Source organism: Zalophus californianus, chromosome 12, assembly GCF_009762305.2.
Source record: "Zalophus californianus isolate mZalCal1 chromosome 12, mZalCal1.pri.v2, whole genome shotgun sequence".
In the NCBI taxonomy this organism is placed as follows: domain Eukaryota; kingdom Metazoa; phylum Chordata; class Mammalia; order Carnivora; family Otariidae; genus Zalophus; species Zalophus californianus.
This window is the reverse complement of record NC_045606.1, coordinates 21,136,982-21,155,271: the sequence shown is the minus strand read 5'-3', so window position 1 is coordinate 21,155,271 and position 18,290 is coordinate 21,136,982. Positions and strand designations below refer to the sequence as shown.

General features: G+C 38.1%; 2 protein-coding genes across 10 annotated transcripts in view; one reads left to right on the top strand and one right to left on the bottom strand.

Annotated features, from left to right (window-relative positions):
- CCDC146 (coiled-coil domain containing 146) overlaps positions 1-8,098 on the bottom strand; it is a 124,382-nt gene extending 116,284 nt beyond the window's left edge. The window contains exon 1 of one of the 2 annotated variants that reach the window (XM_027573875.1): positions 8,009-8,098. The gene's annotated coding sequence lies outside the window, so the exon portion shown is untranslated. Of the gene's footprint in view, positions 1-7,985 lie in introns of both variants that reach the window. The other variant, XM_027573876.2, reaches the window with a different exon arrangement.
- A 298-nt stretch (positions 8,099-8,396) lies between these two features.
- The window catches only part of FAM185A (family with sequence similarity 185 member A), a 69,813-nt gene continuing 59,919 nt past the window's right edge, over positions 8,397-18,290 (top strand). For all 8 annotated transcript variants that reach the window (XR_003516637.2, XM_027574920.2, XM_027574925.2 and 5 more), the window contains exons 1-2: positions 8,397-9,088; positions 11,480-11,589. Coding sequence is in view for 7 of the 8 variants with exons in the window: in XM_027574920.2 (XP_027430721.1) it covers positions 8,638-9,088; positions 11,480-11,589 (561 nt within the window). In the remaining variant the exon portion in view is untranslated. The remainder of the gene's footprint in view (positions 9,089-11,479; positions 11,590-18,290) is intronic.

Genomic DNA, 18,290 nt, shown 5'->3' with positions numbered 1-18,290 from the left:
TGGAAGACAGTATTGGGAAACTGAAAACAAAAGTCACAGATGGGAAGAAAATACATGCAAACAATGTATCTGCCACAAGACTGGTATTAAGAAATCATGAAGAAATCTCATAGCTTAATAATAGGAAATCAAAGAGACCAATTTAAAAAATGGGCAAAAGGGACGCCTGGGTGGCTCAGTCGGTTAAGTGTCAGCCTTCGGCTCAGGTCATGATCCCAGGGTCGTGGGATCGAGCCCTGCATCAGGCTCCTTGCTTCGCAGGAAGCCTGCTTCTCCCTCCCCCACTCCCCCTGCTTGTCTTCCTTCTCTCGCTATGTCTCTCTCTGTCAAATAAATAAATAAAATCTTAAAAAAAAAAAAGTGACAATACCAAGTGTTGGTGAGGATGTGGAGTAACTGGATCTCTCACATATTGCTAGTGAGAATGCAAAAATTGTATAGCACTCCTTTTGAAAACAGTTTACTTATATCTTATAAAGTTAAACATACATTTGCCAAATGACCCAGCCATTCATTCATATGTATTTATTCAAGGAAAATGAGGATATATATCTATTAAAAAACTATATACAAATGTTTATATTGGTTTTATTAATATTCACCCCAAACTGGAAACAACCCAAATATCAATGTAAGGATGTAAAAACAGATTGTGGTACATTCATACAATGGAATGCAACTCAGAAATAAAAACAAACTACTGACACATACAACAATGTGGGTGAATCTCAAATACATTATATTAAGTCAAAAGGCTATGTACTATATGATTCCATTTATAGGAGTTCCCGGAAAAGGCAAAAGTGTTGGGACAGCTAACAGATCAATTGTTTGCCAGGGGCTGGGTGCTGGGAGAGGAGTGACTACAAAGTGGTATGAGGGAATTTTTGTCAATGATGGAAAAGTTCTACATCTTGATTGTCATGATGGCTACATCACTGTATACATTTGCCAAAATTCATAGAACTGTCCACCCAAAAAGGGTGAATTTGGGTGAAAATTATACTTTGGTAACTTTAAAACAAAGCAAAGCAAACAAAAGGAACTAAACTTACACAAAGTGTGAAAACTGTAGACTATCAAAACAAAGAAAAAAAAAATTCTAAAAAGAGCCAGAAAGAAAAGGCAGTTTCTCTACAAAGTTACTAAATTAGACAGATAGAAGACTTAGACTTCTCATTAGCAAAAACTGTACTCCTTTAAAGTACTGAGAGACAGTAACTCTCAACTAGTTATTTAAGGGTAAGGGCAAAATACAGACCTGTACCTGTGAAACAAGTAATACATTATATGTTAAAAAAAAAAAAAAAGAGGGGCACCTGGGTGGCTCAGATGGTTAAGCATCTGCCTTCGGCTCGGGTCATGATCCCAGAGTCCTGGGATCGAGTCCCACATCAGGCTCCCTGCTCCTTGGGAGCCTGCTTCTCCCTCTGCCTCTCATGAATAAATAAATAAAATCTTTAAAAAAAAAAAAGAAGATAGTAGGAAGGGAGAAATGAAGGGGGGGAAATCGGAGGGGGAGACAAACCATGAGAGACTATGGACCCTGAGAAACAAACTGAGGGTTCTAGAGGGGAGGGGGGGTGGGGGGATGTGTTAGCCTGGTGATGATATTAAAGAGGGCACGTTCTGTGTGGAGCACTGGGTGTTACACACAAACAATGAACCATGGAACACTACATCAAAAACTAATGATGTAATGTATGGTGATTAACATAATAAAATAAAATAAATTAAAAAAAAGAGTAAGGGCAAAATAAAGACATTTACAGACAAAGTCTGAAGAAATAACTCAGAGACTCATTGAATATATATAAAGATATACTTCAGTAAAAACAAAACCAAATCTAGAAGGAAAGAGGTGAGCAAATAAGTTGGTAAATTTGCTAAATCTAAATGAGCACAAAATATAAAAAACAATAATGGGGCGCAAGCGTGGCTTAGATGGTTAATTGATTGACTCTTGATTTTGGCTCAGGTCATGATCTCAGGGTTGTGAGATCAAGCCCCATGCTGGACTCTGTGCTGAGCATGGAGTCTGCTTATGATTCGCTCTCCCTCTGCCCCTGTCCCCCACTCACGCACTCTCTCTCTAAAAAAAAAATAATAATAACAACTACTTGTGTGACTTCAAAAACAAGGTGGAACTAAAATATACAAGGCAATAAATGACATGGAAGACTGAAGGGAGAAGACTGATGTTAAAGAATTTCATTGTTCAAGAGGAGGAGGAAGATATTGATTGATTAGGCTTCGCTTCGCCTAAGTCAAGTGAGTATGCCAAAAATTCAAGGATGATGATTAGAAGAAAAGAAATAGCCTTCCAAATTATATTGAGGAAAAGGTGAATAAAGAAAAACATATAGACCAAATTAATGGAGAAAAAAGAGAACCCCTCCCCAAAAAAGCAAAAAGGCAAGATTAATAGAAAACACAAAATAGAATACATATAAATGTAAAAGTAATTACAAAAAATGTAAGTGGATTAATTTACCTGTTGAGACAGATTCTCAAATTGGTTTTAAAGTATCCTGCTGTATTCTCGGGACACCTGGGTGGCTCAGTCGTTAAGCATCTGCCTTTGGCTCAGGTCATGATCCCAGCGTCCTGGGATCAAGCCCCGCATCAGGCTCCCTGCTCCGCGGGAAGCCTGCTTCTCCCTCTCCTACTCCCCCTGCTTGTGTTCCCTCTCTCACTGTGTCTCTCTCTGTCAAATAAATAAATAAAATCTTTAAAAAAAAAAGTGATCCTTTAAAAAAATAAATAAAAATAAAGTATCCTGCTGTATTCTGTTTATAAGACACAAGTCCCAAATATGTCACAGGCTTGAAGTAAAAGGATAAAAATATTATTAGAGAAAAATATATATCAAGTCAGAAAGCAATACTAGAGATAAAGAGGGTCATTATTTAACGACAAAAAGAAAGTTTATCAGGAAGCAATATTAATCTTGAACCTATACATAACTAACAGCATAGCCTCAAAATACATAAAATGTAAATGGAATTTCCATTCAATGCTACTACTATGTGAATGGTTGAAACAAAATTGCTACCTTGTAGAAATGGAATTAAGCATTAGCATATACAAGAACGCTTTTCTAAAGTTAGCTTTTAAAATGTTTCTATTATGAATAAACTCTGGTTGCTCTGTGTATCTAAACACACAAATACATATTGCTTTAACATACAGAGTACTCGAGAATATGTGTAACATAGGCAACTTCTCAAAGTGCTTAGAATGGGGAAATTTGACTGCATTAAGTCACAAAGACTTTCCTGTACATCATGGGCATGGAAACAAATAATCAAATCTGTCCACATGTCAATGATGATTTTAAAGGAGGCTACCTACATATTCATTAAATACTACTTAGTACTGTCAGTTATTAGATTATTGAGTTTATTAAGATTTCATAACAAGAATAAAAGTCTAAGATATATTTATTGTAAAAGTTTATAATTGAGAAAGTTGGCAAATTCCTTGGGCTTTCCTCACCTAAGCTGAATTTCAGGTTTGTTACATTTTGCTGAAAACTCTCTCATGCCCTCTGCTGTCCATTTATTGAATATCAATTATTAAATAAAGTAAAATCTTCATGGGTATTTACATTTAGATAGTAAGAAATCCTCCACCTATTTCATTATTTGAGTTAGTTTTAGGAAACAGGGTATTTTAAGAAGTGCTTTTAAAACTTTTAAATTATAAATATGTGTTTATTATTGAAAACACACAAAAAATGAAATAATTCATTATCTCACTAATTGGAGATAACCATTGTTACCAAGTAGGAATTGTTTCTATGGAATATATTTTAAAATAGAATTTTAGGGCACCTGGGTGGCTCAGTTAGTTAAGCGTCTGCCTTCAGCTCAGGTCATGATCCCAGTGTCCTGGGATCAAGTCCTGCATCAGGCTCCCTGCTCAGCCCCTTCCCCCTCTACCCCTTCCCCCCCACTTGTGTTCTCTCTCTCTCAAATAAATAAATAAAATCTTAAATACAATTGTATTTTAAAATTATTATTATTGTTATTACTATTATTACAGAATTGGGATCATACTAAACATACAATTTGGCATTCTACTCTTTTCACTTAATATTACTGTGAGATACTAGAAAAAAAATATTGATCTCTCCTTGGCTCCTGGCACAGGGCTCCTGAAACACTTGTAATTTCTGGGTGTGATAGGAATGTCTTTTGTTCTAATGAGGTGACTTTGGGTGGGCTCTTAGATGGTTCCTGGATGAGGGGTGGTCACTGGAGAGTACAAACCATGATAAGAAGGTTGGAATTTTCAGCCCTGCCCCCATTCTTCTAAGAAGAAAGAAGGGCTGAAAATGGAATTAATGATCCATCATGCCTACACGATGAAGCCTCCATAAAAATCCCAATAGTATGGGGTTTGTAGAGCTTCTACGTAGGCAAATAAATCCACACAAGGAGGGAGACACACCCCAACTCCAGGGAGACTCCTGTTGTCAGGACTATCCCAGACCTCACCCTGTATCTCTCTTCATTTGGCTATTCATCTGTATCCTTCAACTTATCTTTTAATAAACTGGTAAACATGTTTCCCTGAGTTCTGAGAACCACTTTGGCAAGTTCATCAAAACCGTGAAGGGGGTTGTGGAAACCTCTGATTTGTAGCCAAACCAGACAGAAGTTGTGGGTAACCTAGGGACCTATTACTTGTAATTGGCATCTCAAGTGGGTGGGAGAAGTCTTGTGGAGCTGAGCTCTTAACCTGTGGGATCTGACACTATTTGCAGGTATGTAGTGTCAGAATTGAGTTAAACTGTAGAACACCCTGCTGGTGTCTTGGAAAATTGCTTGTTGTGGGGAAAACCCCCAGACATGTGGTAGCCAGAAGTATCAGGAGAAGTGTTGTGAGTGTGGTAATAGTGTGAGAGTAAAGGAAAAACACACAGAAGGAGAATTGGACGATTTTCCTTTACAATTATATTATGGAAGTGCTCCCACATCATTGAATAGTCTTCAAAGTATAATTTTTGAATTGCTGCATAATATTCCAGACGTATACTGATTTATGTAACATCCTACTCTTTTGAACATTTAAGTTGCTTCATTACTTTAGTATCATAAGTAACTCTATAAAACAAAATTCCTTGCATGTAAGTTTTTTTGAATGTCCCTAATTTATGCTTACATTAAATCCTCAAAAGTACAATTTTCAAGTCATGGATACACATATTTTTAAAGTGCTGTATGCATACTGCTGAAATGAACTCTGGAAAGTTTATAATAACTTACACTCCCACTAGCAGTACATGTTCATGACCATAGGAATGTGGTTGTTGTTTTTTTTTTCAACTGAAGATGTAAAAATACCATACAAGTAAACTCTAAGGGGGAAAAGTTGTATATGATTCTCCATTCATTTGATGAATAATTATTATTTTTCAAAGGTATCAGGAGGATAGAGGACCTTTTAGTAGAGTGGGAAGAGGGCCAGACCCTCTAATTGTTTAATTTTAATCTTTCTGAATTTTTTCCTCATCTATATTGTGAGGATAATATGTGCTCTGCTAAATTGAGTGTTTTATGAGGATACTATAAGATGACACATGTGAACATGCTTTGAAAACTAATGTCATACAGATGGGAGGGAGTATTTTTATTAGTCATCATTGACATGTGGACAGATTTGATACATAAGTCATGTATCAATAAAAGAGTATTTTTAAAGTATCAATAACTTTTTAATATCCTATATTCTTATATCAATCATTTTCTCCATTTTCAAATTCATGTAATCAGAAAAGTAGTATTCCAGTCAATTTTTTTTTAATTTTGTTTGAAAATAATCAAACAATGATTTTGCCACAGAGACAATTACGGTTCACTTGCCAATTCCATGAACTTGGTTTGTCTCAAAAAAGGAAATATTACCACAGAAACAAAATAATCTGCTAGGTATTCCTATTTAATCTAAAAATATTTGGCATGTGTACAACAAATGTGAGTGCATTCTCAACTTGCATAAACCAATGTCTTTTTCAAATTTTTTCAACATTATCCTTGTGGGTTTTCATTAAAAAGACACTTTGAAGATCAGTCTGAATAATTATGACCAAATGAAACACAAACTCAAGGACAGAGCTAATATTCAGTGGGAATTTGGTGAACCTAAAAACTAGCACTTACCATGAGCCTTCACTAGGAGGGAGAATAAGGAGAGAGAAAAAAATAGGAGGACAGAAAAGAGGAAAGGATAACTTATGAAAACACTGAATTTTAAAAAAGATAACGGCTAGTGGAGAACCCTGTGGCTTGGGCCCACGAGGACTTTAGCCCAGTCCATTAGGATTTTAGTCCATCTCTCTATCACTATACCTCCCAGTAATTCCAGTTATTGCACTTTTGCCAAAGGCTTCAGTTTTTTTTCCTCCAAGATTTATATATTTGTATAAGAGAGAGAGAGAGAGCAGGGGGAGGGGCAGAGGGAGAGAATCTTTAAGCAGACTCCTTGCTGATCAGGGAGCGCAAGGCGGGCTGGATCTCAAGGCCCAGGAGATCATGACCTAAGCAAAACCGTCAGACACTCAACCGACTGAACGCCCCCCTGGACACGCCAACAAGGGCTTCAGTTTTTTAAGACACTCAGTTTCAGCACTTGCATTTTATTTAATGCCATTGTTTGCAGTTTGTCTTTACTAAAGAACTTATGGAGTAATGGGGAGGAAGAGAAAGGGGCACAGAAAGGGAGAGATATGCAGGGAAGCAGGAAATCATTTTTAAATTGTCTGCAGAATAATAAAAGGTAAAAAAGACCAAAGAGTCAGTTAGTGCAATCCTTCTTCATCTTAAAGCTGAAGAAACAGATTCAGGTGACCCAGAGAGCCAGGAAAATAATCAGTCTCATGCTCTTCCCATTCCATTGACTCATTTTTCCTTATTTTAGCCCTAAAACTGGGGATCATTTGTAGTCAAAGAGGTCAATGCTGCTGTCAACACAAGTCCTGATCCCTCAGATATTTCTTGGTTACTAAGAATCAGTGCTATCCCTAAAATAAAAATACAGTAATATACACTACAATTTTGTAGCCTCTGCATCATGTTCACATCCATTACCTCATTTGATCCTTGCAAAAACTCTTTAAGGCAAAACAAGGAAAGCATTATTGACCTCATTTTAAGGGAAAGCAATTAAAACCCTGAGTCGTTCAATGACTGGCTTAAGATCAGTTAGGATCAGGAGTGAGGCAGGACTCTAATGCTATTCCTATACCTGGTATCAAAGAGGGAGTTCCACCAAAAAACACCAGCCTGGGTGGCTCAGTTGGTTAAGCGTCTGGCTTGGGCTCAGGTCATGATCCCAGAGTCCTGGAATCGAGCCCCACGTAGGGAATCTCTGCTCAGAAGGGAGCCTGCTTCTCCTTCTCCCTCTGCCTGCTGCTCCCCCTGCTTGTGCTCCCTCCCTCTCTTTCAAATAAATAAATAAAATCTTTTAAAAAAAAGAATTAACCACCCCCCCCAACCAATCTGGCTTTTTACTCTTGCTGAGGGATTTTCCATACCAGGGTATCCTGCACCAGTTTAGTGAAGTTTGTACCTAACCACCACTCTAGTTTGGATCTAACCACAAACTCTAGTTTGCATCTAGTTCTCACCTTTTTTTAAATAAAGATTTTATTTAGGGCGCCTGGGTGGCTCAGATGGTAAGCATCTGCCTTCGGCTCAGGTCATGATCCCAGGGTCCTGGGACAGAGTCCCGCATGGGGCTCCCTGCTCCTTGGGAGCCTGCTTCTCTCTCTCTCTCTGTCTCTCATGAATAAATAAATAAAATCTTTATTTATTCATGGAGAGAGAGCAGTAGCAGGAGAAGGAGCAGATGGAGAAGGAGATTCCCCGCTGAGCAGGGAGCCCGAGGTAGAACTCGATTCCAGGACCCTGGGATCATGACCTGAGTCGAAGGCAGACGCTTAACCGACTGAGCCACCCAGGCGCCCCCCTAGTTCTCACCTTTTAAAAGCCCAGTTTCTTACCCCTTAACTTGGTCCCGATCCTTATTTAGGTTCCTATTTTTCTCGGTGATTAGGATCTCCAGGGTCTCACTCCAAAACTCCACCCTCTCCAAAGAAGTCGCGTCCTCGGTATCCAAGGAAACCACGCAGTCCTGCCCACCTTGCTCCTTCCGCGCTTTCCATTGGCCAGTTGGATTCCCAAGTAGGTTCCACCCCCCCTCCCCAAGTCCTCCAATGGCTAATGGGCTTCAGGCAAAGAGCGCGCGTCTTCCGAGTTCGGGTAACACCTGTTCTTACTACCCTTTCTACCCTGCGCATTGCCTCTTGGGATATGTAGTTTCCAAACTTCCCGGAGCCCACGACCTTTCGTCCCCGTTAGAACTACCTATCCCATGCGCCTTTGCGAAAGGGGCGGGCGCGGGCGAGGAGTCCAGGTCCGAGGGGATACTTACAGCTTTGAAATTCCAACTTGCCGTGGAGGCGTGCGCGGCTGCGGTTTAAATTGCCGAAGAAAGTGAGCAGTTTTGCTTCAGCAAATCTTCGCAAACGTCTCCCTTTTGACTTGAGCCGGTGCCATGGTCAAATAGACTGGCCGTGGCGAGACTGGCCTACGGCTGAGGTGATTTGGGGGAGCGCGAGAGGGGCGCGCCATGTTCCCCCCCAGCTCGGGCTGGGGGTTCGGCTGCCTCCGGCTCAACCAGCTCCGAGTTGGGGCCGGCGGAGCTGCCCGGCCCTGGGCGTGTCGGGCTGGCCCGGCCCGGCGGTACCGCTCTGGTGGAGGCGAGCGCCAGCCCGGGTCCGAGCCCGCGGTCTCTCCGCCAGGCCTCGCGCACCAGACTCTGAAGGAGTGGGCGCTGCTGGTGAGCCCCTTCGGTCGGCTGCGGGCGCGGCTTCCGTGTCATTTGGCCGTAAGGCCCCTGGACCCCCTCACCTACCCAGACGGCGACCGCGTGCTGGTCGCTGTGAGAGCAGCGGAGGGCGGGGCACGGGACCTGGCGGGCCTGCAGGTGAAGTACGACGAGGCGCTGAAGGAGGTAGCCATCGTGTGCGACACCATCGACCCCCAGGCGTCCGTGGAGGTGAACGCGCCCCTGAAGTTTGGCAAGTGAAGTGAAAACGGGTTTGGGTCCCAGGGCACAGCCAGCGAACTTCTGAAATTAAGCAGATGTGCACTTTTAATTGGTGCCTTTGGATCTGACTTTCTAAACTAATTTAGTTGCCCCCCGCCTCGGAACCTGCTTCTTTTTTTTTTTTTCCTGTTCTACTTTGAGCTTCCTAGTGAAAGTTAGACATCAGGTTCCCAATGATAGAAATTTTATAAATCCAATGGAAACATCATTTGGAATAATCTAAGTCAACTATTATTTGTGGAACCCTTATGTTCTCCTTTGGCACGTAGTTCCTATTTTTCTGTCACTGCACTTTGTCAATAGAAAAGTGGTTTGTTTTTCGGGGTTGGAGCTTCTTGATAATCCGTTCCGTGGTATGGCAGTCTGTTCACGTTTCCGCTTGCCTATACACAGCCTGGGGTCTGTTCCGAAACAGCTCTGTCTGTAGGATGTACCGTATCTAACCTGGGCCAAGTGTTCTGCTTCACATAGGCACCCGGCTTCTTACTGATGTATCTCCCTTGTAAATTTTCCGTGAGTAGCAGTCTTTGAAAAAACAAAAACACAAACACATGGTAAAACTGCTCGTGGGGACCAGTTGACAACGCCTGCAGTGTTCTGGGTGTTTGGGTTCCATAATAATTATCAAATGCAAGCCAGTGGGTACACAGCATTTTTCTAGGAAAGCCTCCCCAGGCTCTCCTTCCTGGGACTGAAGGATGATACTAATGATGATCGTCATAGCAGCTAACACTTCTTTTCTTTTTTTTTAAAGGTTTTATTTATTTGTCAGAGCGACAGAGCGAACACAAGCAGGGAAAGCGGCAGGCAGAGGGAGAGCAAGGAGCCCAATGCGGGGCTCGATCCTAGGAGCCTGGGATCATGGCCCGAGCTGAAGGCAGACGCTTAAACCACTGAGCCACCTAGGCGTCCCAGCAGCTAATACTTTTAAGATAATCTTTTCGAATCCTTACCATCTACATCAAGTAGATATTGTTATTGGCACTGTTTCACATAAGGAAATTGAGATACAGCAAGTTTCATGAAATAAGTATTTATTGTGGGCGAACAAATCCATGCCTTCATGAAACTTACATTCTAATGGGGAGTAGATCAAAAAATATGCCTATTCTCTCTCAGATATAAAGCGGTGGAGCTGAAATTTGAACTGACTGGAGTCTGCTCAACCACTATGGTTTACTGTTTCTCAACTTCTTTAAACTAGCCTAGATGAATAAGAGACCCGGACCTCAAAATGTTAACAGTCTGGGGTGGGGAGGAAGATTTGTCAATATGTTATAATAAAAAAATGGACTGAGTATTGAAATAGAGTAAGCAAAATTTTATGGTAACACGGATGAAAGTGGAACTGTCTGTGCTGGTGATCTCAAACCTCATTTGTAGATTGCTCTTCTTAGAGCCAGAATCCCATTTCCAATTTACCATTTCTAGGTGTCTATTCCATGAGCTCCTCAAATCAACATAATTCCGTTTTCTTCATATATACTTGTTCCTCCAGTTCTGTGAGTGGGTAAGAGTAGCATTACTGCCACTCAGTGTCTGGGCTTTTCTACCTGTCTAGTGGGGGGTAGAGGATATTTATATTTCCTTCTCTACATGTCTGTCACCACTGCCTTAGATCAAGGCTATATTGTAACACTACTCAACTGGGTAAAAATTGATTAATTACATTTGCATCCATGTAATTCTGGGGTAAAATTATTGGTTTACATATTTTAGATTATTATGACCAAAGTATTGCTGTTTTTAAAACCCTTATAGAGACTGCCATATACAAAACTGTAGAAATTTGTTTTTATGCTGTAACTATTAAATTGTGTTAAGCCCCAGTATGTGTGGGGGGCAACAAACACAGATCTACTACTCCTACAATATGCTTTTCATTTATACAAGGTTTGGAAAGCTTTAAAGCTTCATAAATATAAGGGAGAAGAGGCTAACTGGCTTATTCAGTTTACCATAATGACTTTTTAACTTCCTGTAGTCTTACTTGAACGTGTGTGTGTGTGTGTGTGTGTGTGTGTTTGTTTTCTCAGTGGGGAAGAGGCTTCTATGATCTTTCCCAGGAATGTGTATTAATTGGAGTTTCTGCCCTCTTTTACTTTTCTCCTATATTACTTTCTCTCTTTAGATGATATAGGTCAATAGAAATAACTGCTTTATTTCTAAAAGCTAGCAGAAAAGGGCACTACATTTGTCCTGTTGCTGTGGTAGAGACCCTTTAAATGCTGACAACTATGCTCTCTCCAGAGTTCAGTAATATTATGAATGTAACTGAGGAGCTGGATTTCTGGGGGGTACTAAAATGCTTTGGAGCTCATTAGCCATAGTACTAATTTGCTTTTTCTTTTTTCATTTCTAGATTTGAATATCAAGTCATCAGGTTCTGGCTGTGTAAAAATCCAAAATATTGAGTGTGAGAATTGCAAAATTGAAACTGAGCAGGGGACTGGCATCTTACAGTCTGTTAAGGTATAAACATTTTCCTAATTGTGTTTAAATCTTGTTTTAAAAAACCTTAAACTTTGAGCTGCAGTATCAAACTAACACTATTATTCTGAGTATCACGTGTTGAGAATATTGAGTATTATTTATTCATCTCTCAGATATTTCTGGCAAAAATTTTGTCTTGAAATCAGTTCTGTTTTGAAAGTATAGAGATTTGTAGCAACTTTGAAGGTTTTCCTCATTTTTATTTTTCCTTAAGATTTCATTTCAAAGTGTACAGTGAAACTAATAATCCGTTCTTAGATCTTAAGTTAAATTTTAGTGTTTTTTTTTAAGATTTTATTTATTTATTTGACAGAGAGAGCACGCACAAGGAGGCAGAGCAGCAGGCAACGGGAGGGGGAGGCAGAGGGAGAGGGAGAAGCAGGCTCCCCACTGAGCAGGGAGTCCTAACTGATTCGGGGCTTGATCCCAGGAACGCAGGAACCCGGGATCATGACCTGGGCCGAAAGCAGACGCTTAACCGACTAAGCCGCCCAGGTACTCCAAAGAAATTTTAGGTTTAACATATGGTTTTCTTCCATTTATTAGAGTAAGGAAAAGTCTTTAAGCACTACAAATAGGCTTAAATATTCATCATATTTTTAATGTACTAGGTAGCTCATTACTTAAGGATTAAGTAGGTATTTGTGCTAAACAACAAATGATTCATCTTGTTTTTAATAACACTTTTACATTCAATTTTCTTAAAACTAGATTGATCTCAGCTCTAAATGATTTCAAATACATCTCTGATAGCATCTGGTTTGTCATTACTATTGGTACTTCTTACGTTTGCATATTCAAAACGCTTCTTATATTTGCATATTCAAAACACAAAGCTTGTGAACTTTGATGGCATATAACTTTATTGGAGAGAAGTCAGTCACCTGTGCTTCATAATTTTTTTTGTTTGTTTTTTTGTGCTTCATAATTTTAAAACATTTTCATTTTTATCATAAACACTAATTAGAATGATTGATGCATTTAAAAATTTTTATGTCATTTGTTTCAGTCACTTTTATTTGCTCCCTGCCTTTAGTATCTGTTTAGATTAAAGAATACTATTATATGTCCTTTTAGCAAAATAAGATGGTTCAGGTTCTTGTAAAAGATACACAATGAAGTCTTCATGTTGATTGACTAACTGGATAAGAATATTCATAGTTCCTTTTTGTCTTTAGAAATATATTGTTCACTCATCTATGCTTGACCTTCAGAAAATTCATCTAGAATATTCTGAAAACTCAGTATCTTATATTTTTAGTTTCATAATCAAAATTAGAAACTAGATGATACAAAAATGGAAAGATATATTTGGGATTGGAAGAGTTAATATTGTTAAAATATCCTTACTACCCAAAGCAATCTACAGATTCAATACAATCCCTATCAAAATGCCAATAGCATTTGTCACAGAGCCAGAACAAATAATCCTAAAATTTGTATGGAACCACAAAAGATCTTGAATAGCCAAAGTAATTTTGAGAAAGAAGAACAAAGCTAGAGGTGTCACAATCCCAGATTTCAAGATATACTGCAAAGCTATAATAATCAAAATACACAAAATAACCCATAGATAATCGAACAGGATAGAGAACCCAGAAATAAACCCACATCTATATGGTCAAGTAATCTATGACAAAGGAGGCAAGAATATACAATGAAGAAAAGATAATTTTGTCAATAAGTGGTGCTGGGAAAATTGGACATTCTACTTGTAAAAGAATCAAACTGGAGTACTTTCTTTCGTCATACACAAAAATAAACTCAAGATGGATTAAAGACCTAAATGTGAGACCTGAAACCATAAAACTCCTAGAAGAAAACATAGGAAGTAATCTCTTGGACATCAGCATTAGCAACATATTTATGGATATGTCTTCTCAGACAAGGGAAACAAAAGCAAAAACAAAACAAAACAAAAACAACTATTGGGACTACACAAAATAAAAAGGTTTTGCACAGCAAAGGAAACTATGAATAAAACACCTTTTTTTAGAATGCAAAGTATATTATTTTGAAACTTCTAAATTTGAAAACAAAAGAGCCTAGGTTAAATAATGTAGTTTTCCAAAGCTGAATGTGCTCATTTGGAGCTCAGTTTTCCTGCTTGCAGTGCAAAAACAACTTTCTAAAACGCAGGCAGGAACACTACTGTTGTGATGGTCTCTGTTTGGATGAATTGATAATCTCAGTTGGTAACATCCCTTTTTTCTTTCTTGGTAAGGGTTTAAAAAAAATCTTAGAACAGATGCATTTTTCTAGTCTTAACAGACAATTTCATTCCAGATATCTCCTGAGAGGCATATACCATATACAGGAATCCATTTTCATCCTTCTCACTTTCATACACATCAGAAATCGGCGTGGACACACTCTCCATGCTGTCTGTTCACTAACAGGAAGAAGGCTTGATTAGTGTTGAGCTGTAAGCACCTTCTAATTATCTTAATGAGCTCACTCATGTTGACATGATCAGGTACAAGGAACTTGGTTTTGTCCAGGACTGGAAGTTGCTTCTCATCCTTGTACTGTTCTAGTGAATGGAAGAAGATATTTGTGAATGATATATTTGCTAAGGGGTTAATATCCAAAATATATAAAGAACTTACATAACTCAACCCCTAAAAACCAAAAAATCCAATGGAAAAATGGGCAGAGGACCTGAAAGGACATTTTTCCAAAGAAAACACACAGCCAACAGATACATGAAAAGATGCTCAACATCACTAACTGTCAGGGAAATGCAAATCAGAACCATAATGAGATATCACTTCACACTAGTCAGAATGGCTAGTATCAAAAAGACAAGAAATAAGTGTTGGTGAGGATGTGGAAGATAGGAAACACTTGTGCACTTGGGAATGTAAATTGGGGCAACCACTGTGAAAAACAGTATGGACATTCCTCAGAAGATTAAGAATAGAAATACCATATGGTCCAGTAATTGCTTTACTAGGTATTTACCCAAAGAAAGCAAAAACACTAATTCAGAAAGATATATAGACCACTATGTTTGTTGCAGCATTATTTACAATAGCCAAGATATGGAGCAACCCAAGTGTCCATCCACAGATGCATGGATAAATAAGATGTGTGTATACACACACACACTGGAATATTAGACATAAAAAAGAATGAGATCTGCCATTTGTGATAACACGGATGGACCTAGACTAGAGGGTGTTATGCTAAGCCAAATAAGTTAGAAAGACAGATGCCATATGATTTCACTCATGTGGAATTTAAGAAACAAACGAGCAAAGGGAAACAAAAAAATCAAGAAGCAGACACTTAACTAAAGAGAACAAACTGATGGTTACCAGTGGGGAGGGCGGTGGGGGGGGGTTGGGTGGAATAGGTGATGGGGATTAGAGTACACGTACCATAATGAGCACTGAGTAATGCACAGAATTGTTGACTACACTAGACACCTGAAACTAATACACTATATGTTAACTATACTGGAATTAAAATTAAAAACTTAATAAAAAATATATTACCATTAAAAAATTGATAGTTCTGTGGGTACTGTTCAAATATAAATGTACTCAAAATAATCACAATTAAAAGAGTGCAGATTAAAATTTAAAAAACCAAGCTACTATCCTACTGTTCATCTCTTTGCTTTTTTCTTTTGATTCATGTGATAATTCTGAGAGATCTTTTTTGGTCATTTTTTTCCTTCTGCCATTATGGGCATAAAAGAAAAAATGGTTTCTCAACTTTGATACTATTGATATTTTCAACCGGATAATTGTTTGCTGTCACGGACTGTTTGGTGGCATCCCTGGTCTCTACCTACTAAATTCAAGTAGCACACTCCTTGGTTATGACAATGAAAAACACCCTCACATTGCCAAATGTTCTCTGGGAGGCAAAATCACCTTTAGTTGAGAACTACCATTCTAGGCAAGTCCTTCAATTCTTCTGTTGTCTTACCATTTTTTTTTAAGCATGGTTGACAGTAATTGATGAATTATGATGAAATAATTCCTAGGATAATGAAATAGCAGAATATTATAAGATGTGAAAAGTAAGAACACTAAGAGCCAATAATGCGTTTTAGATTTACTAAAGAGTCCAGTAGATAGATATAGTAATTTTAAGATGGAATGTGTTTTATTCTATTTTTTAAAAGTGAGTAAATTTTCTATATGTTCTTTGAAAGACCTCTAAGAAAATAAAAATCATGAAATATCAGCCCTTACAAATAGAATAGTTTAAAAAAAATTCAAGAGCTAAAATTGGGTCCAATGGATCCTAATGGTATACCGGATCAAGAGAATTATTCTTAAGATCTTAGGGTATAACTGACTTAAATTCATAAATAGGAGCACTCGGTGAAAGATCTTGTTTAATTTTTAAATGTACAATATTATTATCTTGAATTAATGATTGTCTATTAATATAAGTTTCTTTTCCATTCATTTTAAGGGCATAAATATATTTGATCTGTTTGATAAAATGTTTATAGCAATAATAATAGCTATTGTTTCCTGGGTCTTTTTTGTACCGGGAAACTTAGCTAAGCCTTCATTTAATCTATCTCCCCTTAACCAAGGATGAAACTCAGGCACCAAGAGATCAAGGAGCTCATTTAGGTTCAGATAGCTAATAAATTAAGCTGAGATTTGAACTTGGGTCTTTCTAATTTCCAAGCTCATGTTCTTTCCACCTTTCTCTTCTTTCTTTTTTTTTTTTTCAAAACACTCATCAGTGGCTTTATTTACTACACATCAGAGACCCTGCTAAGAGTTTTGCATGTATCATCTCATTTAATCAGCAGAGCAGCCTTGGGAGCTACGTGCTTCCTTATTTGACAGATGAGGAAGCTGAGGCCAGGAGATGTCACATAGTTGATGAATGACAGAGCCAAGACTTGAACCTGAATCTGTCTAGAGCTCATGTGCTAAAACCACAAGGCTGCGTTGCTTGAATGGCCTGCGACCATCTGGAAACACAGCCTGTTTATATTTTTATAATCATTTATGTACTTCTTCATATGTAAAATATATATATCTTTTTTATTTTTTCAGGGATAATGTTTTTTTAATTTTAATTCAATTAATATATAATGTATTACTGGTTTCAGAGGTATAGGTCTGTAATTCATCACTCTTATATAATACCCAGTGCTCATTACATCACATAACCTCCTTAATGTCCATCACCCAGTTATCTCATCTCTCCACCTCCCCTCCAGCTACCCTCAGTTTGTTCCCTATGATTTGTCTCCCTCTCTGGTTTTGTCTTTTTTTGTTTTTTCCTCTCTTCCCCTCTGATCCTCTGTTTTGTTTCTTAAATTCCACATATCAGTGAGATCATATGATAATTGTCTTTCTCTGATTGACTTATTTCGCTTAGCATAATACCCTCTAGTTCTGTCCATGTCATTTCTATACAGGTGAGCAAAATATATGGCAATACTACATTTATTCTGCACTCTTAGAGAACAAGTAAATAAATTTTTTAGGCAACATACATAACTCATGGAAGGCCACACATTTGCATTTTTAAAAACTGCAATACAGTAGTTTATATTGAATTAGTTCTGATTTATTTTGTTTTATGTATTTTTAAAAAACCTTATAATCTAATTTTTTGGAATTAGATTAGTTTTAAGTTATAATAGTAACTCTTAATATCTTTGAGCCTTAACTCTTTTTGAAAATGATGATTGTCTCCTTAGAAAAAAAACTCACACATATATGAAATTTTGTTTTCAATGTCATAAGTTTCATAGACTCTCTAGAAATTCATGTAAGCTTGATTTAAAGTAACATTTGTTTTGGAGGTACTCTTTTCAAAAGTTTATCAATTGTCTGCTTGATGAATACTATGTTTAAAATGCAGTTTGACTTCAGACTCATGTCTCTGTGGGCATAAAGTAGTCTACCACTGTAATATAGATAAACTTTTTAAGAATGATTCATTTTGTCCTTTCCACTAAATTTTTTGAAATTCATTCCTGGGCTTTTTTTGCCTAAGGTTTTTCTATTTTTTCCCTTGAGTAAAGCAACCAGAAGGTATATGGTTGTTTGGAATTTAATTTTTCCCTACGATTTAGACACTTCTGTGCTGTTGCTGGTCATGATGTTGGTGACTGTGCTTTTGCTCTTCCTTTGCTATTTACCTTTTTTTTTTTTTTTAATGATTATGGCAGAACTGAAGATGTATGTGATGGTTAAGGTAGAGCAAGCTACTCTAGAAAATAGATCAAACATCTAATGGCTCATGTACAACTATAGTTTATTTCTCTCTTTTGTCTGAATGTGTAGGGTGGCTCTTCTATTTAGTGATTCTAGGTTCTTTCCATCTTCTGGCTTTGCCATCTCTTAAAATCTTACTGTAATCTGCACTCGTCTGGTGGAAGGGGCAGAGCATAAAGAAGGCACACCAACTCTTCTTAAAAGCACAGAGCATTTCCATTTAAATTCTGTTGGCAAGAACTTAGCAATCCCTCAGAGGTAACAGAAGCTGGAAAATATCATCTCTTCATGGATCCAGCTATATTGCTATTACTTTGGGGGAAAAAACTGATTTTTTATAGACCTGTGGTAGTTTTTCCACAGTTGCCAAGTGTGAAATCAAATCTTTCTCTCCCCCCACCCCCCCAGGACCCCTCACCACTCCACACACATTTTTTTTTTTTTTTTTGGACAGAGGAGGATAACAGGGAC